This window comes from Balaenoptera borealis (assembly GCF_965194805.1).
Source record: "Balaenoptera borealis genome assembly, chromosome: 19".
In the NCBI taxonomy this organism is placed as follows: domain Eukaryota; kingdom Metazoa; phylum Chordata; class Mammalia; order Artiodactyla; family Balaenopteridae; genus Balaenoptera; species Balaenoptera borealis.
The window spans coordinates 64,441,619-64,465,111 of record NC_138878.1 but is presented as its reverse complement, the minus strand read 5'-3'; the positions used below and the strand labels follow the sequence as shown (position 1 = coordinate 64,465,111).

General features: G+C 42.0%; 2 protein-coding genes and 1 long non-coding RNA gene across 5 annotated transcripts in view; 1 reads left to right on the top strand and 2 right to left on the bottom strand.

Moving 5' to 3' along the window:
* The window catches only part of LOC309616851 (zinc finger protein 836-like), a gene marked incomplete at its 3' end in the record, with an annotated part of 476,825 nt that overhangs the window by 275,132 nt on the left and 178,200 nt on the right, over positions 1–23,493 (bottom strand). The gene's annotated exons all lie outside the window — the stretch shown is intronic.
* The window catches only part of LOC309616970, a 188,410-nt gene that overhangs the window by 3,342 nt on the left and 161,575 nt on the right, over positions 1–23,493 (bottom strand). The gene's annotated exons all lie outside the window — the stretch shown is intronic.
* LOC309616854 (uncharacterized protein) overlaps positions 9,945–23,493 on the top strand; it is a 90,773-nt gene continuing 77,224 nt past the window's right edge. For 2 of the 3 annotated variants that reach the window (XM_082368104.1, XM_082368102.1), the window contains exons 1-2: positions 11,683–12,039; positions 16,682–16,808. In XM_082368104.1, coding sequence (XP_082224230.1) covers positions 12,025–12,039; positions 16,682–16,808 — 142 coding nt within the window. In that variant the 5' untranslated portion in view covers positions 11,683–12,024. Of the gene's footprint in view, positions 10,081–11,682; positions 12,040–16,681; positions 16,809–23,493 lie in introns of those variants that run through there. The other variant, XM_082368103.1, reaches the window with a different exon arrangement.

Here is a 23,493-nt window from a genome sequence, read left to right as displayed (position 1 = left end):
ATTAAATAAGCCTGTAGTTCTCCAGATTAATCTGAGATATTACATACTGAAGAATCATTACAAGTCACAGTGTGTTAAAACTTATGACATGATGCATATATGAGGGTAAGAAGGATATATGTGGAAATGGCCCATTATCTCCAGTGTATAAATATTCAACTTTCTTGAAAAGGCTTCGTTACAATTTATGCCTTTCAACGTGAAGTTTGAAATCTGTTGATCTTATGCCTTCAGTGTAGGCCTTTGATGATGGTCTCTGGGAAGGAGTCAATAAGATGAAAGGGCCAACTTCATTAGGTGTGGTTCCTTCACCTCCATGTTGCCTGGAAAAATAAGGACCCTGAGTTATTAAATTGAACATTGTGTAAATCATCGTTAGGGAGGGGCAGAAAATAATGTAAAACTAGGACATGACCCATCATGCTTATGTTTGGGGAGCCCTTCCGTAGATACCCCACAGTGTGTTATGGGACAGAATCGTCTACCAACTTGACCTTGAACAGGGCAGGAAGGACATTAATGGACTGGGCTTTTCATGGGAGGAAAGTGACAGGTTGCTAGGGACTGATTGGTGGAAATAATGCAGGGGAAACCTTGGTCTCTTTCTCCATTGGATGGCCATAACCGTTGTATATATCTATGTTTAATGAGAAATTAGTCTTATTTTTGGAAGTTGAACAGAGAGCAGTTATCTTGAGAGGGAAATTTATTCAAAAGAACCAGAATATTATGTGTATGTGTATGATTCGCATTTAACTGCTGCAATTACATTTTGCTAGTGTTTTATTTAGAATGTATTGTAGGTCTCCTGTTTTAATTAATAAATTTAATCACTTTTGTCAACCCTGGATGAATCCTGTTGCTTCCACCAACACAGTTATTCCCCATCTCAGTACTTTACAAGAGAAGCTAACAGTGCACCATTAGACTCTCAAGATTGAAAGAATCTGCAATAATTTCTTTCCAATATGGAATCAAACAACATACAATTTGGGGATTAAATTCTCATAATTTGTACTTGAGTAATTCCTCTCCACTCTCTGTTCCAGAATATTCAGATGGTATAATGAAAATATCATAGCAGTGTATTTCAGACTCTGACTTCTATTATTGTGCAAAAATTGGACAGAGCAAATTTAAAAATCAAATTGGTGTTATTGAATGATTCATGAATTGGGCAGCATTCCACCTCGTAAAAAAAGAGGTGCTCCATGGAGCTGTACAAAATGGAAAGCTTTAATAGGCAGATACTGGGCAGGATAAGAAAGTTATTAGTTAAAGAAAAGATAGTTTCTGGACTTCCCTGGTGGTCCAGTTGTTAAGACTCTGAGCTCCCAATGCAGGGGGCCCTGGTTCGATCCCTGGTCAGGGAACTGGATCCCGTGTGCCGCAACTGAAAGATCCCACATGCCACAACAAAGGTTCCATGTGCCGCAACTAAGACCAGGGGCAGCCAAATAAATAAACAATAATTTAAAAGATAGTGTCAGGCAAGGTTACCTTTTTGGGGGAAAGGAGGGCAAAATCTTTTCCTGTCTATTACCTCACTAGTGTTGTTTAGGAAATTCTAGAGTGATTGGTTTAAGGTCACTTTTCTGGGAGGGATGAAGCTGCAATTAAGTCTGGGTTTGTCCTCTCAGGGGCAAGTGACTCCACCTTTGGAATTTTTTTTTTTGGCACTCCCTACAACCTGCTCCCCATTCCTGAATATGCAGTATATGAACGTATTTCTTAATGTCCTTTTTTGTTCCTAAGTAAATGTCACAGCATGCACCCTGATTTCCATGAAGGGAAAATAGGAATATAGTAAGCATACGAAAAATATTAGAAAATTTCAAAATCATGCAATTTCAGTTTTGTCCTTGAAGCACTCAGTGCAATAATTTGAAAATATCTATATTCAAGACTTTTAAAAATGAACAGTATGCGATAGGAAGATTCTGTTTGATAGATAAAGTAGAAATTTCATATATTCACCTCCAGAGCACTTTTTTTTGTTGTTGCTAAATTGCAGTTATGGTCATTCACTGGATCAGGATGGAACTTCACCCAAAGATTGGTTTGGCCATTGAGACTGATTTTAACATCGAAATGTTAGGAGAATGTTTGTCAGCTTTCCAGGGAGATGGGAGAATTCCAAGGTGTTCAAAAAATGATTTGAGGAAACAGCTAATGCTGACTGGCTTGGTGCCTTAAGGTGATTCCCGAGTGGTGCTTATAGGTGGATACCTATTTATGCTTTGAATTCCCAACTGGTATTGAAGGAGGAAGCCCTTGGGCTTTTTCTTTTTTTTTAAATTTATTTATTTTTGGCTGTGTTGGGTCTTTGTTGCTGTGCATGGGCTTTCTCTAGTTGCGGCAAGCAGGGGCTACTCTTTGTTGCGGTGCGTGGACTTCTCATTGTGGTGGCTTCTCTCATTGTGGAACACAGGCTCTAGGCGCATGGGCTTCAGTAGTTGCGGCACACGGGCTCAGTAGTTGTGGCTCAGGGGCTTAGTTGCTCCACGGCATGTGGGATTTTCCTGGACCAGGGAAGTCCCAAGAGTATTAAAATTTCGATTTCCAAGTATGGTATTAAGCTATAAGTTACATGGTTGATTTTCTACTATAATAAAATATTTTAATACAATTTTTCCTTAGCATTATTTTTTTCCCACACTTTACATTTCACACTTTCTCATTTTACAACAAGAGGTAAATCAGTGGGTTGTTTGGGGAATTTTGTGACGTGACAATCCACATGTATAAAGTTAGGTGCAGTATAAACATGATGAAAGAGTGTTCCTTTAGGGGTTCACTTCAGTGAAAGTACTGGAATGGCAAATGGTGAACTGAAGTCTTTTAATTTGGGAGTTGGCTGTGGTCAAGTGCTTCAAAATCAAGTGTGTGGAGTTGAACCAGCATGCAATGAACTGAATGATATTTTAAGAATGAATGAGATAGAAAGACCCCAAGGACTTCCCTGGTGGCACAGTGGTTAAGAATCCGCCTGCCAGGGGCTTCCCTGGTGGCGCAGTGGTTGAAAATCTGCCTGCCAATGCAGGGGACATGGGTTCGAGCCCTGGTCTGGGAAGATGCCACATGCCACGGAGCGACTACGCCCGTGAGCCACAATTGCTGAGCCTGTGTGTCTGGAGCCTGTGCTCCGCAACGAGAGAGGCCGCGATAGTGAGAGGCCCGCGCACCGCGATGAAGAGTGACCCCCACTTGCCGCAACTAGAGAAAGCCCTCGCACAGAAACGAAGACCAACCCAGCCATAAATAAATAAATAAATAAATAAATAAATAAAATTAAAAAAAAAAAAAGAATCCGCCTGCCAATGCAGGGGACACGGGTTGGAGCCCTGGTCCGGGAAGATCCCATGTGCCATGGAGCAACCAAGCCCGTGTGCCACAACTACTGAGCCCGTGTGCCGCAACTACTGAGCCTGCGCTCTGGAGTCCACAAGCCACAACTACTGAAGCCTGCGCACCACAACGAAGAGTAGCCCCCGCTCGCTGCAACTAGAGAAAGCCCGCGCACAGCAACGAAAACCCACCACAGCCAAAAATAAATAAATAAGTTTATTTATTTAAAAAAGAAATAAAGACCCCAAGATTCCAACTATAGTTTGTGACAAGGAGAGACTCTCCATTGCCAAATGCCTGGAAGCTATCCTGCCATTTTCCAGTGATGTAGTGACATTCAGAGCCAAAGTATCTTGCAGAGAAAATAAGATTTGTGCTACTTCCAACTTGACAACTGACACCCTATATTCTCCAGTTAGAATTTGTTCTCAACCAAAAATAATATATTTTTCTTTGATAAGTGATCTTGGGACTTCCCTTGTGGCACAGTGGTTAAGAATCCGCCTGCCAATGCAGGGGACACCGGTTTGAGCCCCGGTCCAGGAACTAAGATCCCACATGCCGCGGAGCAACTAAGCCCATGCACCACAACTACTGAAGCCCGCGTGCCTAGAGCCCGTGCTCTGCAACAAGAGAAGCCACCACAATGAGAAGCCCGCGCACCGCAACGAAGAGTAGCACCCGCTCTCCGCAGCTAGAGAAAACCCGTGTGCAGCAACGAAGACCGAACGCAGCCAAAAATAAATAAATCGATAAATAAATTAATATAAATTTATTTTTAAAAAGTGATCTTAATTTCGCTTTTTTTTTCTTTTTTTGGCTCCGCCACGTGGCTTGTGGGATCTTAGTTCCAGGACCAGGGGTCCAACCTCATAGCAGTGAAAGCACGGTCTCCTAACTACTGGACCTCCAGGGAATTCCCTTAATTTCAATCTCTATTATCTTTCTTACCAGACTTCGAGTAAGAATCATTGTTATTAATGCTTTAAGCATAATAACTCATTGAATTTTCATCGCTGAAAAAGACACTGATGTTTATTCTCATTTCAGAAATGAAGGAACATAGGACAAATACTGGTTTAAAGACTCATTCAACTCCACCTCAGCAAGTGCCTGGGTCAGGATGTGAAGCCATGTTGTCTGACTGCAAAAATAATCTCTTAAGGCAAATTGTTTTCGATTCTTTAACTACTCAGTATCCATAGTTAATTTTATGAGTATCTCTTGCCATTTTTAAATGGGTTATCATCATATGTAATTGTTGTTATGGTAACTGTTATTTTTATACAAGCATACCTCTTTTTTTTTTCTTTCTTTCTTTCTTGTTTTTTTTTTTGGTTGTGCTGTGTGGCATGTAGGATCTTAGTTCCCCAACCAGGGATCGAACCCTCACACCCTGCAGTGGAAGCTCAGAGTCTTAACACTGGACCGCCAGGGAAGTCCCAAGCATACCTCTTTTTATTGCACTTTACTTCATTGGCTTCACAGATGCTGCATTTTGGAAACTGAAGGCTTGTAGCAACCGTGCCTGAACCAATCTTTGTGCTCTTTTTCCAAGAGCATTTGGTCACTCGGTGTCTCTGTGTCAAGTTTTGATGATTTTCACGATATTTCGAACTTTTAACATTATTCTATTTGTTACGGTGATCGTTCATCAGTGATTTTGATGTTACTGCTGTGACTCACTGGATGCTCCGACGACTGTCAGCATTTTGTAGCAGTAAGTTGTTTTGTTTGTTTGCTGCTTCAGTCACCAAAAGGGAGATTTCTGCTTGACAGGAGGCCGTCCTGCTCGCAAATAGTAGACCGCGAATGGGCCTTATTTGACGTTTTTCTTGGGGCCCAGGTTGTTGGTGTGACCACAGTTCTTCATGTGGCAATGACAGGGCAGGGGTGCAGGAAAGAATAACACGTGGGGCAGGTCCTCTTGTCCCAGTTGTATTTCTGGGCGAGCTGCTGAGGGAAGGCTCCATGAAGCCATCCTTCAGGCAAAGCACCAAGTGCAGGGTGGACTCTGGATATTTTGGTCTGAGACAGTACGACCATCCGCCAGCTCTTTGCCCATAAGAATCAGATGCTGCTAGTCAGCTAAGATGCAGTCAGGGTCCTCACAAAGACCTGTGTCTCTGCAGCCACTCAACCACCCCCTTGACAAGAGCAGCAAGAAAGTTTTTTAAATTAATTAATTAAATTTATTTATTTGGTTGCACCGGGTCTTAGTTGCGGCAGTCAGGGTCCTTAGTTGCAGCATGCATGTGGGATCTAGTTCTCTGCCCAGGGATCAAACCTGGCCCCCTGCATTGGGAGCACAGAGCCTTAACCACTGGACCACCAGGGAAGCCCTGAAGTATTTTTTTTTTAATTTTTCTTTTATATTGGAGTATAGTTGATTAACATGTGTTAGTTCAGGTGTACAGCAGAGTGATTCCATTATACATATACATGTATCTATTCTTTTTCAAATTATTTTCCCATTTAGGTTATTACAGAGTATTGAGCAGAGTTCCCGTTATAGTCTACAGTATAGTGTAAATATAACTTCAATATGTACTGTGACCCACTTTATTACAGTAACCACTTCATTGCACTGGTCTGGAACTGAACACACAATATCTCTAAAGTATGCCTGCGGTTTTATTTCATAGGCCAGTATTACAAATGAGAGGTTCTGGTTCTTTGTTGCAGCAGGCGGCATCTTTAGCTGCCGCATGCAAACTCTTAGTTGCAGCACGTGGGATCTAGTTCCCTGACCAGGGATTGAACCCAGGTCCCCTGCATTGGGAGCACGGAGTCTTAGCCACTGGACCACCAGGGAAGTCCCCATGAAGTTTTTTTTAAGCCACAGAATTTTAAATTCAAGATTCTTTCTGAAAGGCTCCATTCTATACCCGTCACAAAGTAAAAATCCTATTTGTCAGGTAGGATAGTTTTTACTTGTGAGTGACAAACCACCTGGAAATTAGTAACTGAAAGAAGTAGGAAGTTTATTATTCTCATGTAACAGGAAGTCCAGAGGGTGCCATGTGGGATGTGATGGGTCCTCTGCTCCTTCTACCTCCATGACCACTTATTCTTCACTTTTTTTCTGGCCATGCTGCGTGGCTTCCGTGATCTTAGTTCCCCCAGCAGGGATCAAACCCAGGCCCTTGCAGTGAAAGCTCTGAGTCCTAACTGCTGGACCACCAGAAAATTCCCTCTTCACTTTCCTTATAGCAACATGGCTTCTTATGACTAAGAAGGGTGAAGATTGAGAGGCAAAACCCTGTTAATTTTTAGATTTTGTCCCATTTTCATGAAAACAATAATTTCACGTTTTTCCGAATATTAGCTAATTTTAATAAGAAATGAGAATTTTTGAATTTCATATTTCCACCTCAAAAACAGAGAAAGGTAAAGGGAAAAGATGTTAGAAACAGACTTGTCAGCTGTCTTTGTTGTTTATCCTGAGAGTATAATATTCCATGCAATATGCTTAGTGACATATGTCAGACAAAGACAAATACTATATGCTATCACTTGTGTGTGGAATCTAGAAAATAAATCCAAGAAGTATATATAGCAACCGAGAAATAGACTCACAGATTAAAAAAAAATGTAGGATATCAGTGGGGAGAAGGAAGGGAGGAGGTGCAAGATAGCAACATGATATTAAGAGATCCAAACTACTAGGTATAAAATAGATAAGCAGGGACTTCCCTGGTGGCGCAGTGGTTAAGAATCTGCCTGCCAATGCAGGGGACACGGGATCAAGCCCTGGTCCGGGAAGATCCCACATGCCGCGGAGCAACTAAGCCTGTGCGCCAAAACTACTGAGCCTGCGCTCTAGAGCCCGCGAGCCACAACTACTGAGCCCGCGAGCCACAACTACTGAGCCCGCGTACTGCAACTACTGAAGCCCGCGCTCCGCAACAAGAGAAGCCACTGTAATAAGAAGCCTGTGCACCACAACAAAGAGTAGCCCCCGCTTGCCGCAACTAGAGAAAGCACGCGCGCAGCAATGAAGACCCAACGCAGCCAAAGATAAATAAATAAAATAAATAAAATAGATAAGCAATATCTTAAGTAACATATTGTGTAGCACAGGGATTCATAGCCATTATTTTGATAGAACTTCTAAGGAAGTATAACATATTAAAATACTGTGTCACTATGCTGTATGCCTGCAACTAATATAAGTATTCCAACTAATATAGTATTGTAAAGTCCCTTGGACTCAAGGTCATGTACATACCAGTTTGGAGATGGCCATACCAGTTTACCATAGGTATGATCCTGGTGGGTCAAGAAATCTGCATTCCACTGTTATGATCATTTACCAGCGACTTTTGCACATTCAATAGGATTGGAGAGTGTAATTGCCCACACTGGAGGCTTAACAAAATTCACTCAATAGGCTTTAAATGATATTAATCAGGCTAGTAGCCTACTGAATTCTGAGGTCTCTATGATGAGTAAAGCTGTGCTACAAAACTGCATGGCCCTTGACATCCTTAGGGCATCTCAGGGGAGCACCTGTGCCATAATTCAAACTGCATGCTGTGTTTTCATACCTGATGAATCCTCTGATATAACACATTTAATGAACCATATGAAAAGTCAGATCTCAGCCTTAAAGTGACCCATTCCCTAGTCTTGACTTCTTCAAAATCTGGTTTGGCGTAGGAGGCTCTTGGCTTAAATATTTACTTATAATTCTATCAATGCTACTTGCTATATTACTTCTATTTTGCCTGTTTCAGAAGGCGATTGTTTCTCGTATTACCAAATGTGTGACTGAGCCTCTGATAAAAATAATGATGAGTAGGTGACCTGAAGGACTTGACCAGCTACATAGTTTTTATGAGATCAATGACTGTAACGGTGTAACACTAGTTATGGGGAAGAAGCAACAAGAGGGATTTTTTTTTTCCCCGTGTACCATAACAGAATAGTAAAACAGGTGGTCCAGAGACGTTTTGCTACTGTTAATAAGGCCTAGTCCAGTAATAGCGCAGTGAGTGGCCTATCAATAAAATCCTTCCCCGACCTAGGAACGAGCATTCCTAGCACCATGCTAAGAAATGGTCATGAAATGCCTCCCGAACAGGTTTGAACTTATGGCCATGAGGGGGCGCTGCAAACTAAACTTGGAACTTGCCGTCTGACTCTACAAGGCTTAAATCAATAGCTGGTGCAGTGGGTGACCTTCAAGACACCGTAAAAGTATTTTAGGGTGGAGATCAGGAATGACGCACTCTGTGCGCTGTAAAAACGGTCAGAACAGGCCTTGGGATGTTTAGATATTTTCAGGAGAAGATTTTATGAGCCCAAATTCTTGAATCTCCTCGTATCTAGATAAGCACTAAATCATTAATGAAGATATCTGTTCCTCATGACTAGCAGTAACCTCCACAGGAATGGTAACAACATTCTGCAAAAATGCGTGCTTGATTGCATTTGTCCCCCTTCACCAAAATAACAGTTATAGTGACTTTTCCACCCTACCTCTTCAGACCAGTTCTTCAGAGCTATCTGAGACTGTCTCCTGGGGTATAGTCCTCATTTTGCCCCAAATAAAACAACGCACCTCTCGCGTTGTGCATTTTTTCCAGTCGACATTCTCATAAAAAGAAAAATATTTTTTCCGTTTTTTTTTTTTTTTTTGCTTTCTGTTTTTATGGTACCTATATGGGATGATGGATGCTTACTAAACTTATTGATAACTATTTCAACATATGAAAGTCAGAACATTATGCTGCACACCTTGAATTCATACAGTGATGTATGTCAAGTACGTCTCAATAAAACTGGGGGGAAAAGTTTTAAGAGGCAAATAAAACACTTTGGGGAAAAAAAATGAACAATGCAATTTACAACAATTTTTTACAGTGTATTGCTCTTTTTAAAGCAATGGTTAGTGACGGAAATGATCACACGGCTTAGTCCTCCAGTCTCAAGACTCCGGGATTTGTCCCTGAGCCTCTGGAACTGACACGTGTTGTCATTCAGCCTCATTCGGCCACCTGGCTGAATGAGAAACAGAAAGGAAAAACTGTTCGGTAGGGTGTCAGCATGAATGGGCCATTCTACACGGGGAAAGTTTTGTATCTTCCATTCTAGTTTGTAATATAGAGCCAAGTCCAGCTCTTCTTTCCTCGAACTGCCTAAATTAATTCTAATTGCAGGAAACGTTCTGGGATGCAACTAGCGCCCCACAGCTACCGCTTGGAGACCCACGTTCCCAACCACTGAATTGCTTGAGCCGCAGGAGCGGGACGTGAGAGAAACCTGCTCTCACGCTTTTCACTGAAACCGTTTTCAACTTGTCAGGAGGAAACATCTTAGTTTCAGACACAACTGAAAGCTTTTATCTTAAACCTGTTCCAGATAAGAACTCAAGATGAGCGTTTTCATGGTACATGAAAGTACCGTTACCGGCCCGGCCTCCGGACGCCGACTGAGCGGGTTAGGGCCCTCCTCCCGCCCCCTCTAACCCGTAGCGCTCCGCCCGGGCCGCGCTCCCGGAAGTTCCGCCTCTAAACCTGCGCGTGCGCAATTTCTTACGGAACCGGAAGTTTAGCTCTCGGAACGACGATCGCCCTGCGGAGCGTAAATTTCTCTATTCTAGTGTAAATCTGTGCTACGCGGTCCCCCCTTACTCCATCCTCAGGGTCTCGGAGTCACTTCGGACCTAAAATCCCATCACCCGGCCCTCCGTCCGAAGTAAATCCAAACGTCGCCGATACAGGTCGGGTATGTTTTTCTTTGGGTTTGAATTCGCTCTGAGGCTGGTCGGTTCTCTTGGCTTTTCCGCCTTCGGTCCAGGTAGACACCTCCATTCGCGATATTTTCCTGTTTAAAACCCTTTAGTACCTCCGCCCTCCCCCTCGCCGCTCCATGTAACGTCCTCTTCCGCGAAGTGGATGCGCGCCGCGCCCCCCGCCCCGCCAGCCTCGCCCTCTCGGCCCCTGGAGGGCAGGCAGGTCGCCCCGCAGAGGTCTCTCCCCGGTCCTGGGATTCTGCAGAGCCCGCCCCTATCCGGAGACCCCCTCCCTCCCTCCCAGCCCCTCTGTCCTCGCGTCTCCTCGGGCCTGTCCTGCTCCCCCAGCCTCCCTTTCGTAGTCAGCCCTTCCCCTCACCCGGCGTTGGGGGAGGTGACCTGTGCCAGCCGCATGACACCTATGGTTCTTCCATCCCAAATTCCACCCGATGGAAAATGGTCTCTTGCGGTTGGCGGGCATCTTACTCAGTCTCCATCCCTGTAAATACGTTGGCGAGGTGATCAGGAGAAGCAGAGACAGAGAGAGGCTGAGAGAGAAATAGAACAACTGAGGCAAAAGAATGAGGGAGCATCGATAGGAACATAGAGGATGGCTGAGCGACTTGTAAATAGACTGTAAAAGGAAAGAGATTATGCCTTGAAAGGAGAAAGTGAATGAAATAGAGAAGTATATAAAAAGCTGGATCTCCAGAGTTTGACATAGAGCAGCATAGAGAGGGGGGCTCTGGATCACCGGTAGCGGGCGGCGAACAGTGGTGAGGCCCTTCACACAGAGAGTCGGAGAGAGGATAAAATGCGGAACCATGGCCTTCATAGCATTGTGGTGCTGGGAGAGTATGAGGACAAGGGATGACAGGGAGAGCAGGAAGGAAGCACAGCCACTTGCCGTGCCAGAGAGTGGGGAGGAAGGGAGAGTAACAGGGACAGAAGGGGTGTAACCTGGAGGGCAGAGAGGGAGCACAGATAAGGGAAGGAAGAGGCAGAAATACCTAGAGATGTAGGACAATCAGGAAGGGTGGAGAGAGACAACATCAAGAGGGGGAGCAAGTTGCAGAGTGGGGCAGGACAGGTGTGAGAAAAGAAACAGAGAGGAGGGCAGAAATATCAGGAGAGTAGAGGGGAAGAGAAAGAGAAGGAAATAGGGAGACCCAAACAGAAGGAAATGGAAGCACATAGTAGTGCAGACGGAAGGGGGGAAACTGGATGCAGTCACAGTGTATTCCTCATATGTACAGAATTTTTATGCATCGGTTATATATCTATACATCTGGAAAAGAAGAAGAAAGTGGGAGGTGTGCTGCGCTTGCTTCCTGTGAGTGGTGCGCAATCCAGCCTTCACATGAGATGGATGAGGCATTTTGCGTACGCGTGTTTTCTACCCCCGACTAGAGATGTCCCCTCATATCGTCAGTGTGGTGTGCAGCCTCAGTAGTAGTTAACGTGCCCGAAGTGATTGCAGTCTGGATCCGTCACTGAACATCAGGACTCTGAGTCCCCCCCCCGTTCCTGAGGGCTGAGATCCGGGCTGAGGCTGAGGGGGCTCTGCTCTGCGTGGGGATGGATCAGGGCTGGTCTGTGACCTGCAGGGGTCGTTGGGTCCAACTGAGGTGCCCGCTGCTGCTGTGTACGTGAGGGCCTCACCAGGAGATCTGAAGAAGGTGTGGGAAAATGCACGTGTTGGTCTCTGTGTGGGAGTTTACTGTCCTGAGCCCCTCCTGGGACAGTGGGCAGCAGGGGACTGTCTGTTCCACATGCTGAGGTCTTCCCTGTGTGTGTGGTGGTGACTCAGGAAGGGGCTGTGTCAATTCTAAGCATTAAACAGCCTGTTTCCAGCTTTGAAGATCGACCTCTAAAGACTCACGTTGTCTGAGGAAGAAGCCCAGAAGAGGAGGGAGAGGAAAGAAAAGGAGTCAGAAATGGCTCTTTCTCAGGTAATGTCATATTCTCAGTTGATTTTTCTGTCTGTCCTTCCTGAAATGCTCTTATTTGGACTCGGTAAATTTGTCTGACTCTGAAGTATCCTGCCTGACACCTGTACATTCACACCCACCCAGGTCCTTCCCTCAGGGCCTGTCATCTCCACTTAGATCCCGTCTCCCCATGACCCAGTGACCTGGAACTTGTGAAGAGGCTCCGCTGGGTGTAGTCCTGGGCAGGGCTTCACACCCACAGATTCAGACGTGGTGTCAGTGCTACTGGGCAGCAGGGATTGCTTAGGGCCCCATCAGGATGCACTGTCTGCTCTCTGTAAACCAGGATAAAGAAGCTGCACATGGAAGTCAGGTATTAATATGCACAATAGTGGGGTAAAATCTGGAAAATAGACCAGTAAGCGGAAATTCTTTCTGACTTTTTCCAAGGCGATTGAAGCTAAATGACTGAGTCACTTTGTTCTAATCCTAATGATTGAGAATGAAATGGAATGGGAATTCAGAAGCAGACTTAAGTGATGATGGGTGTTTTATTGCTTCATTGAATTTAAACTGTGAAATCAACCTAAATTTCTGACAGTTGGAAGTTCTTTAAGTCACTTTCATCACCTCCATTCCTCAGAAGTTGTCTTTTTACTCTGTGGATTATATCCTTTTACACACAGAAGTTTTTATCTTTGATGCAGGTATGTTTCCAGCTTCACTCTTTTTTAATTAATTTATTTTTTAAAATATTTTTTAAAATATTTATTTGTTTATTCATTTATTTGGTAGTGCTGGGTCTTAGTTGTGGCATGTGTGGTATCTTTATTGCGGCATACAGGATCTTCGTTGCTGCGTGCGGGATCTTTTAGTTGCGGCAGGCAGACTCTTAGTTGTGGTATGCATGTGGGATCTAGTTCTCTGCCCAGGGATCAAACCTGGCCCCCTGCATTGGGAGCACAGAGTCTTAACCACTGGACCACCAGGGAAGTCCCCAACTTCATTCTTTGTTTTTTAATATAAATTTATTTATTTATTTTTGGCTGCCTTGGGTCTTTGTTGCTGTGCGCAGGCTTTCTCTAGTTTTGGCGAGTGGGGGCTACTCTTCATTGCGGTGTGTGGGTGTCACATTGTGGTGGCTTCTCTTGTTGTGGAGCACGTCTGTAGGCACACCAGCTTCAGTAGTTGTGGCACCCATGCTCCGTAGTTGTGGCTCGTGGGCTCTAGAGTGCAGGCTCAGTAGTTGTGGTGCATGGGCTCTGCAGCATGTAGGATCTTCCTGGACCAGGGCTGGAACCCACGTCCCCTGCATTGGCAGGCAGGTTTTTAACCACTGTGCCACTGGGGAAGTGCCTTTTTTTTTTTAGTTATTTTTTTAAATGTTTATTTATTTACTTATTTATATTTTTGGCTGTGTCGGGTCTTAGTTGCACCAAGCGGCCTCTTCATTGCGGTGCACATGCTTCTCTCTAATTGTAGCACTGGCTTCTCTCTAGTTGTGGAGTGTGGGCTCTGTAGTTGTGGCACTCGGGCTTAGTTGCCCTGCGGCATGTGGGATCTTAGTTCTCTGATCGGGATCGAACTGGCGTCCCCTGCATTGCAAGACTGATTCTTAACCACTGGACCACGAGGGAAGTCCACCCCCACCAGGTTCATTCTTTTGCTAGTAGATATCTATTTTCTCAGTACCATTTCTTACTGAGACTGTCCTTTCCTCTTTGTGTAGTTTTGGCATCCTTGCCAGTACATTTTTTGTATTTACCAAGGATTATTTCTTAGTTTTCTAATCTGCTCCACTGGTTTATGTATCTGTGTTTATGCCAGTACCACATCATCTTGATTACTTTGTAATATGTTTTGAAATCTAAAAGTGATGGCCTCTACCTTCTTTTTCAAGAGTATTTTGGCTATTTTGGGTCCCTTGTGATTGCCTGTGAATTTTAGCATTATATTTTCTGTTACTCCAAAAATTGCCATTGAAATTTTGATTTGGATTCCACTGAATCTATAGAACTCTCTTGGTAATATAGTGATTTTTAGACTATTAACTTTTCCAATCCATGAGTGCAAAGTGTCTTTTTTTTTTTTTTTTTTTTTTTAATTTGTATCTCCATGGATTTCTCTTAGAACTTTTAGTGGTTTTCAGTGTACACGCCTTTCACCTACTTGGTTCATTTTTTTCCTCTGTATTGTATCCCATTGATGCTTTAGAAAATAGTATCGTTCTCTAATTTTCTGTTGACATTGTTCATTGTGTATAGAAATGCAACTGGGGACTTTCCTAGTGGTCCAGTGGTTAAGTGCTCCTATTGCAGGGGGCCCGGGTTTGAACCCTGGTCAGGGAACTAGATCCCACATGCGTGCCACAATGAAGAGTTCGCATGCTGCAACTAAGAGCTCGCATGCTTTAACTAAGACCCGGAGCAGCCAAATAAATAAATCAACAAATATTAAAAAAAAAAACCAAAAACAACCCAGAACTACTGTTTAAAAAAAAAAATAAAAGAAATGCAACTGATTTTTGCGTGCTCAGTTTTTATGCTGCAACTTTTCTAACGTTGCTCTTTGGAGTAGTAGTTTTCTCTTGGAATCTTTTTGATTTCTACATATAAAACTTGTCGCCTAAAAATAAGATAATTTTACTTCTTTTTCAGTTTGGATAACTTTGAATTTTTTCTTGGTGTCCAATGGCTCTGTCTGGGATGTTCAGTAGTTTCTTGAACAGTAGGGTGGAGTGTGCATCTTTCTCCTTTTTGTTGTAATCATTTAGCAGTGTGGACTTCCCTTTTAGTACAGCTTTCACTGTCTGTTAGAAATTTTCATATGTAGTCTTTTTGTTTCCATTCAAGTATTCTTACATTTTCCTTGTGATTTCTTCTTTGGTGATTGCTTCTTTAAGAATGAGCTGTGTAATTTCCACGTTTGGCAGATTTTCCTGTTTTGCTTCCGCTTTCTATTTGTAATTTTATTTGCTTGTGTTTAGAGAAGATACTGTTTATGATCTCAGTCTTCTCTAATTTGTTCGGATTTGTTTTGTGGGAGATGTGGTCTGTCCTGGAGAATGTTTTACGCATGTTGGAGAAGGATGTGTTTTCTGCTGCTGTAGTTGGGTGGAGTGTTCTGTACATGTCTGTTAGGTACACTTGTACTGTAGTGTTTTTCAAGTCCTCTGTTTCCTTATTGATCTTCTTTTTGTTTCCATGTGTAGGTAAACCCAGGATATTGAAATCTGCTACTAATATTGTGCTATCTATTTCTCTCTTTATTTCTGTTAAGATTTGCTTCATTTTAGGGTGAGCAATGATGTTAGATGTATACATATTTATAATTGTTCTAGCTTTTGGTAATTTTACCCTTTTACTGTTACATAATGTATTTTGTCTTGTGTTTGTGTACTTATTTTATTTTGTCTGATATAATGTAGTCACCCCTGCTGTCATTAGGATGGAATTTTTTTTTTTCCTTTCACTTTTCGCCTTTCCATGTCCTTATATTTGTGAATGTTAACAGTTCCAACTCTGACACACTCTCTCTGTGTTTCTTGTTCTTGTTCTCTGTTTTCCTCCTGTTACTTCCTCTAGTGGTCCCTGCTCAAGCACTCTGTATAGTGATGAAAGGCAGGAGCCCTGGCCAGCCCCCTTCACTCCACTGTAACTTCAGAGAGAATGCACTGAGTGTTTCCTTCTTCTTCTTTTGTTTTTTAATTAAAAAAAAATTTTTTGGCCGCACCTCGTGGCATGTGGGATCTTAGTTCCCTGACCACGGATCCAACCCATGCCCCGTGCTGTGGAAGCATGGAGTCTTAACCACTGGACCACCAGGGAAGTCCTGAGTGTTTCCTTCTTATTTCCTTCTTATCGTATCATTTGGTGAAGTGTTCTTGCTTAATTACAATATATTATTTCCATATTCTTATTTGTCATGACTTTTAATTCTCCAGGAATTGTTAACTTTATTTTTGTGATAATTTGTTTCTTAATCTGTGGAAATTATGCATAATACTAATAAAATTTATAATGTTGCATCAATGTTTTATTAGTAGGAAAAACAAACTTTTTATGGCTTTTGTTAATGCCTGCTTATGTATGTTTAAATGGAGAAAAATGGTATGTATATTTTTGAATATAATTATTTTATTGAGATTGCCCTTAAAGTATTCTGTTTTTTTCATGTTAGTACCACTTAGTAGAGTTGATACTTTTTCATCTCGCCAAAACTTCTGATATTCAAATGAATAAAAATGAGTATGAAAAAGCAAAAATATGTCCTGAGACAACACCCCTCATTGTGACTTTTGTTTAAAGCCACTGTGGCTTTTGTCATTTCTGAACTCACAACTCATACCCGTAACTCATCTAGATATTGAATATCACTTAGTGTTTAAAACATAATGTGTAATACTTCTGCATAGACAACAAATTATTGAATTTTATTTGTATGTATTATATTTCATGTATTGTCCACAAATATGAAAAATCATGATTTTATGAAAAAGCATAAGAAATAAAACTTAGAGACGTACAATTTGCTCTGAATCCCTTTACATAGATCTGTCAGAATACATACTTCAACTGAATTGATCCATACCCTTCTCTTGTCATTTGGTGTGAAAATGAGAACTCTCCTCAGGGCCCCTTGGTGAAATGTGTTTTCATTTCAGGGACTGTTAACATTCAAGGATGTGGCCATAGAATTCACTGAGGAGGAGTGGGAATGCCTGGACCCTGCCCAGAGGGCCTTATACAGGGACGTGATGTTGGAGAACTACAGGAACCTGATCTCCGTGGGTGAGGATAACTTCCCTCTAGATATTGCCATCTGCCCTTGGGTATCTTTGCATTTTCCCTTCTGTGCCTCTTGGGAGCTCCTGTTTTTCTTGACTGATCTAAAATGCCTGCTGACCGAGATATGAAAACCTTCAGGATGCAGCATCAGGAGTTTAAATTTTTATTTAGCTATTTACTTTATGGCCTCACTGCACAGCACGGCGTGTGCGATCTTAGTTCCCCGACCAGGCCTCAAACCTGTCTCCCCTGCAACCCTGCATTGGAAGCATGGTGTCTTAACCACTAGACCACCAGGGAAGTCCCGGCATCAGTTTAAACCTAACTTTCCTCAGATGATCTGTCCACTTCATGATACATCAGGAGATGTTTTAGAGCTTACATATTTACAAAGTTCATTGGAAGTTTTGGGCATACCCACTTTCCTGTTTTCTACCCATGTGCTTTTGAGTTAGGAGTTGTAGGAAGTGAGCTGCATTTCTGCTTTTTCGTGTCTTTTTTTGAATTTAATTTAATTTATTTTTTTATACAGCAGGTTCTTATTAGTCATCCATTTTATACACATCAGTGTATACATGTCAATCCCAATCTCCCAATTCATCACATCACCACCCCCACCCCCCGCCACTTTCCCCGCTTGGTGTCCGTACGTTTGTTCTCTACATCTGTGTCTCAATCTCTGTCCTGCAAACCGGTTCATCTGTACCATTTTTCTAGGTTCCACATATATGCGTTAATATACGATATTTGTTCTTCTCTTTCTGACTTACTTCACTCTGTATGACAGTCTCTAGATCCATCCACGACTCTATACAAATGACCCAATTTCGTTCCTTTTTATGCCTGAGTAATATTCCATTGTATATGTATACCACATCTTCTTTATCCATTCGTCTGTCGATGGGCATTTAGGTTGCTTCCATGACCTGGCAATTGTAAATAGTGCTGCAATGAACATTGGGGTGCATGTGTCTTTTTGAATTATGGTTTTCTCTGGGTATATGCCCAGTAGTGGGATTGCTGGATCATATGGTAATTCTACTTTTAGTTTTTTAAGGAACCTCCATACTGTTCTCCATAGTGGCTGTATCAATTTACATTCCCACCAACAGTGTAGGAGGGTTCCCTTTTCTCCACACCCTCTCCAGCATTTGTTGCTTGTAGATTTTCTGATGATACCCATTCTAACTGGTGTGAGGTGATACCTCATTGTAGTTTTGATTTGCATTTCTCTAATAATTAGTGACGTTGAGCAGCTTTTCATGTGCTTCTTGGCCATCTGTATGTCTTTGGAGAAATGTCTATTTAGGTCTTCTGCCCATTTTTGGATTGGGTTGTTTGTTTCTTTAATATTGAGCTGCATGAGCTGTTTATATATTTTGGAGATTAATCCTTTGTCCGTTGATTCGTTTGCAAATATTTTCTCCCATTTTGAGGGTTGTCTTTTCGTCTTGTTTATAGTTTCCTTTGCTGTGCAAAAGCTTGTTTCATTAGGTCCCATTTGTTTATTTTTGTTTTTATTTACATTACTGTAGGAGGTGGATCAAAAAAGACCTTGCTGTGATTTATGTCAAAGAGTGTTTTTCCTATGTTTTCCTCTAAGAGTTTTATAGTGTCCGGTCTTACATTTAGGTCTCTAATCCATTTTGAGTTTATTTTTGTGTATGGTGTTAGGAGTGTTCTAATTTCATTCTTTTACATGTAGCTGTCCAGTTTTCCCAGCACCACCTATTGAAGAGACTGTCTTTTCTCCATTGTATATCCTTGTCTCCTTTGTCATAGATTAGTTGACCATAGGTGCGTGGGTTTACCTCTGGGCTTTCTATCTTGTTCCGTTGATCTATGTTTCTGTTTTTGTGCCAGTACCATATTGTCTTGATTACTGTAGCTTTGTAGTATGGTCTGAAGTCAGGGAGTCTGATTCCTCCAGCTCCGTTTTTTTCCCTCAAGACTGCTTTGGCTGTTCGGGGTCTTTTGTGTCTCCATACAAATTTTAAGATTTTTTGTTCTAGTTCCGTAAAAAATGCCATTGGTAATTTGATAGGGATTGCATTGAATCTGTAGATTGCTTTGGGTAGTATAGTCATTTTCACAATATTGAGTTTTCCAGTCCAAGAACATGGTATATCTCTCCATCTGTTGCTATCATCTTCAATTTCTTTTATCACTGTCTTATAGTTTTGTGCATACAGGTCTTTTGTCTCCCTAGGTAGGTTTATTCCTAGGTATTTTATTCTTTTTGTTGCAATGGTAAATGGGAGTGTTTCCTTAATTTCTCTTTCAGATTTTTCATCATTAGTGTATAGGAATGCAAGAAATTTCTGTGCATTAATTTTGTATCCTGCAGCTTTACCAGATTCATTGATTAGCTCTAGTAGTTTTCTGGTGGCATCTTTAGGATTCTCTATGTATGGTATCATGTCATCTGCAAACAGTGACAGTTTTACTTCTTCTTTTCCAATTTGTATTCCTTTTATTTTTTTTTCTTCTCTGATTGCCATGGCTAGGACTTCCAAAACTATGTTGAATAATAGTGGTGAAAGTAGACATCCTTGTCTTGTTCCTGATCTTAGAGGAAATGCTTTCAGTTTTTCACCATTGAGAATGATGTTTGCTGTGGGTTTGTCATATATGGCCTTTATTATGTTGAGGTAGGTTCTCTCTATGCCCACTTTCTGGAGAGTTTTTATCATAAATCGGTGTTGAATTTTGTCAAAAGCTTTTCCTGCATCTATTGAGATGACCATGTTGTTTGTTTTGTTTTTAAATTTATTTTATTTGTATTTATTTTTGGCTGTATTGGGTCTTCATTGCTGTGCGCGGGCTTTCTCTAGTTGCGGCGAGCGGGGGCTACTCTTGATTGTGGTGCACAGGCTTCATTGTGGTGGCTTCTTTTGTTGTGGAGCACGGGCTCTAGGCATGCGGGCTTCAGTAGTTGTGGCACGTGGGCTCAGTAGTTGTGGCTCACAGGCTCTAGAGCACAGGCTCAGTAGTTGTGGCACATGGGCTTAGTTGCTCCGCGGCATGTGGGATCTTCCCAGACCAGGGCTCGAACCCGTGTCCCCTGCATTGGCAGGCAGATTCTTAACCACTGCACCACCAGGGAAGCCTGGTCATATGGTTTTTATTCTTCAGTTTGTTAATATGGTGTATCACATTGATTGATTTGCGTATATTGAAGAATCCTTGCATCCCTGGGATAAATCCCACTTGATCGTGGTGTATGATCCTTTTAATGTGTTGCTGGATTCTGTTTGCTAGTATTTTGTTGAGAATTTTTGCATCTATATTCATCAGTGATATTGGTCTGTAATTTTCTTTTTTTGTAGTATCTTTGTCTGGTTTGGGTATCAGGATGATGGTGGCTTGATAGAATGAATTTGGGAGTGTTCCTTCCTCTGCAATTTTTTGGAAGAGTTTGAGAAGGATGGGTGTTAGCTCTTCTCTAAATGTTTGTTAGAATTCACCTGTGAAGCCATCTGGTCCTGGACTTTCGTTTGTTGGAATATTTTTAATCACAGTTTCAATTTCATTACTTGTGATTGGTCTGTTCATATTTTCTATTTCTTCCTGGTTCAGTCTTGGAAGGTTATACCTTTCTAAGAATTTGTCCATTTCTTCCAGGTTGTCCATTTTATTGGCATAGACTTGCTTGTAGTAGTCTCTTAGGATGCTTTGTATTTCTGTGGTGCCTGTTGTAACTTCTCCTTTTTCATTTCTAATTTTATCGATTTGAGTCCTCTCCCTCTTTTTCTTGATGAGACTGGCTAATGGTTTATCAATTTTGTTTATCTTCTCAAAGAACCAGCTTTTAGTTTTATTGATTTTTGCTATTGTTTACTTTGTTTCTATTTCATTTATTTCTGCTCTGATCTTTATGATTTCTTTCCTTCTGCTCACTTTGGGTTTTGTTTGTTCTTCTTTCTCTAGTTCTTTTAGGTGTAAGGTTAGATTGTTTATTTGAGATTTTTCTTGTTTCTTGAGGTAGGCTTGAATAGCTATAAACTTCCCTCTTGGAACTGCTTTTGCTGCATCCCATAGGTTTTGGGTCGTCGTGTTTTCATTGTCATTTGTCTCTAGGTATTTTTTTGATTTCCTCTTTGACTTCTTCAGTGATCACTTGGTCATTTAGTAACGTATTGTTTAGCCTCTATGTGTTTGTGTTTTTTACGTTTATTTCCCTGTAATTGATTTCTAATTTCATAGCGTTGTGGTCAGAAAAGATGCTTGATACGATTTCAATTTTCTTAAATTTACTGAGGCTTGATTTGTGTCCCAAGATGTGATCTCTCCTGGAGAATGTTCCATGCGAACTTGAGAAGAAAGTGTAATCTGCTGTTTTTGGATGGAATGTCCTATGAATATCAAATCTCTCTGGTCTATTGTGTCATTTAAAGCTTGTGTTTCCTTCTTTATTTTCTGTTTGGATGATCTGTCCATTGGTGTAAATGAGGTGTTAAAGTCCCCCACTATTATTGTGTCACTGTTGATTTCCTCTTTTATAGCTGGTAGCAGTTGCCTTATGTATTGAGGTGCTCCTATGTTGGGTGCGTATATATTTATAATTGTTATATCTTCTTCTTGGATTGATCCCTTGATCATTATGTAGTGTCCTTCCTTGTCTCTTGTAACATTCTTTATTTTAAAGTCTATTTTATCTGACATGAGTATTGCTACTCCAGCTTTCTTTTGATTTCCATTTGCATGGAATATTTTTCCATCCCCTCAACTTTCAGTCTGTGTGTGTCCCTAGGTCTGAAGTGGGTCTCTTGTAGACAGCATATATATGTGTCTTGTTTTTGTATCCATTCAGCAAGCCTGTGTCTTTTGGTTGGAGCATTTAATCCATTCACGTTTAAGGTAATTATTGATATGTATGTTCCTGTGCCCATTTTCTTAATAGTTTTGGGTTTGTTTTTGTAGGTCTTTTTCTTCTCTTGTGTTTCCCACTTAGAGAAGTTCCTTTAGCATTTGTTGTAGAGCTGGTTTGGTGGTGCTGAATTCTCTTAGCTTTTGCTTGTGTGTAAAGCTTTTGATTTCTCCATCGAATCTGAATGAGATCCTTGCCGGGTAGAGTAATCTTGGTTGTAGGTTTTTCCCTTTCATTACGTTAAGTATATCATGCCACTCCCTTCTGGCTTGTAGAGTTTCTGCTGAGAAATCAGCTGTTAACCTTATGGGAGTTCCCTTGTATGTTATTTGTCGTTTTTCCCTTGCTGCTTTCAATAATTTTTCTTTGTCTTTAACTTTTGCCAATTTGATTGCTATGTGTCTCGGCGTGTTTCTCCTTGGGTTTATCCTGTATGGGACTCTCTGTGCTTCCTGGACTTGGGTGGCTATTTCCTTTCCCATGTTAGGGAAGTTTTCGATTATAATCTCTTCAAATATTTTCTCAGGTCCTTTCGCTCTCTCTTCTCCTTCTGGGACCCCTATAATGTGAATGTTGTTGCGTTTAATGTTGTCACAGAGGTCTCTTAGGCTGTCTTCATTTCTTTTTATTCTTTTTTCTTTATTCTGTTGTGCAGCAGTGAATTCCACCATTCTGTCTTCCAGGTCACTTATCCATTCTTCTGCCTCAGTTATTCTGCTATTGATTCCTTCTAGTGTATTTTTCATTTCAATTATTGTATTGTTCATCTGTTTGTTTGTTCTTTAATTCTTCTAGGTCTTTGTTAAACATTTCTTGCATCTTCTCGATCTTTGCTTCCATTCTTTTTCCGAGGTCCTGGATCATGTTCACTATCATTATTCTGAATTCTTTTTCTGGAAGGTTGCCTATTTCTACTTCATTTAGTTGTTTTTCTAGGGTTTTATCTTGTTTCTTCATCTGGTACATAGCCCTCTGCCTTTTCATCTTGTCTGTTTTTCTGTGAATGTGGTTTTTGTTCCACAGGCTGCAGGATTGTAGTTCTTCTAGCTTCTGCTATCTGCCCTGTGGTGGATGAGGCTATCTAAGAGGCTTGTGCAGGTTTCCTGATGGGAGGGACTGGTGGTGGATAGAGCTGGCTCTTGCTCTGGTGGGCAGAGCTCAGTAAAACTTTAATCCACTTGTCTGCTGATGGGTGGGGCTGGGTCCCCTCCCTGTTGGTTGTTTGGCCTGAGGTGACCCAACACTGGAGCCTACCCAGGCTCTTTGGTGGCACTAATGGCGGACTCTGGGAGGGCTCATGCCAAGGACTACTTCCCAGAACTTCTGCTGCCAGTGTCCTTGTCCTCACGGTGAGACACAGCCACCCCCTGCCTCTGCAGGAGACCCCCCAACACTAGCAGGTACGTCTGGTTCAGTCTCTATGGGGTCAGTGCTCCATCCCCTGGGTCCTGATGTGCACACTACTTTGTGTGTGCCCTCCAAGAGTGGAGTCTCTGTTTCCCCCAGTCCTGTCAAAGTCCTGCAATCCAATCCCGCTAGCCTTCAAAGTCTGATTCTCTAGGAATTCTTCCTCCCGTTGCCAGACCCCCAGGTTCGGAAGCCTGATGTGGGGCTCAGAACCTTCACTCCAGTGGGTGGACTTCTGTAGTATAAGTGTTCTCCAGTTTGTGGGTCACCCACCCAGCAGTTATGGGATTTGATTTTATTGTGATTGTGCCCCTCCTACTGTCTCATTGTGGCTTCTCCTTTGTCTTTGGATGTGGGGTATCTTTTTTGGTGAGTTCCAGTGTCTTCCGATCGATGATTGTTCAGCAGTTA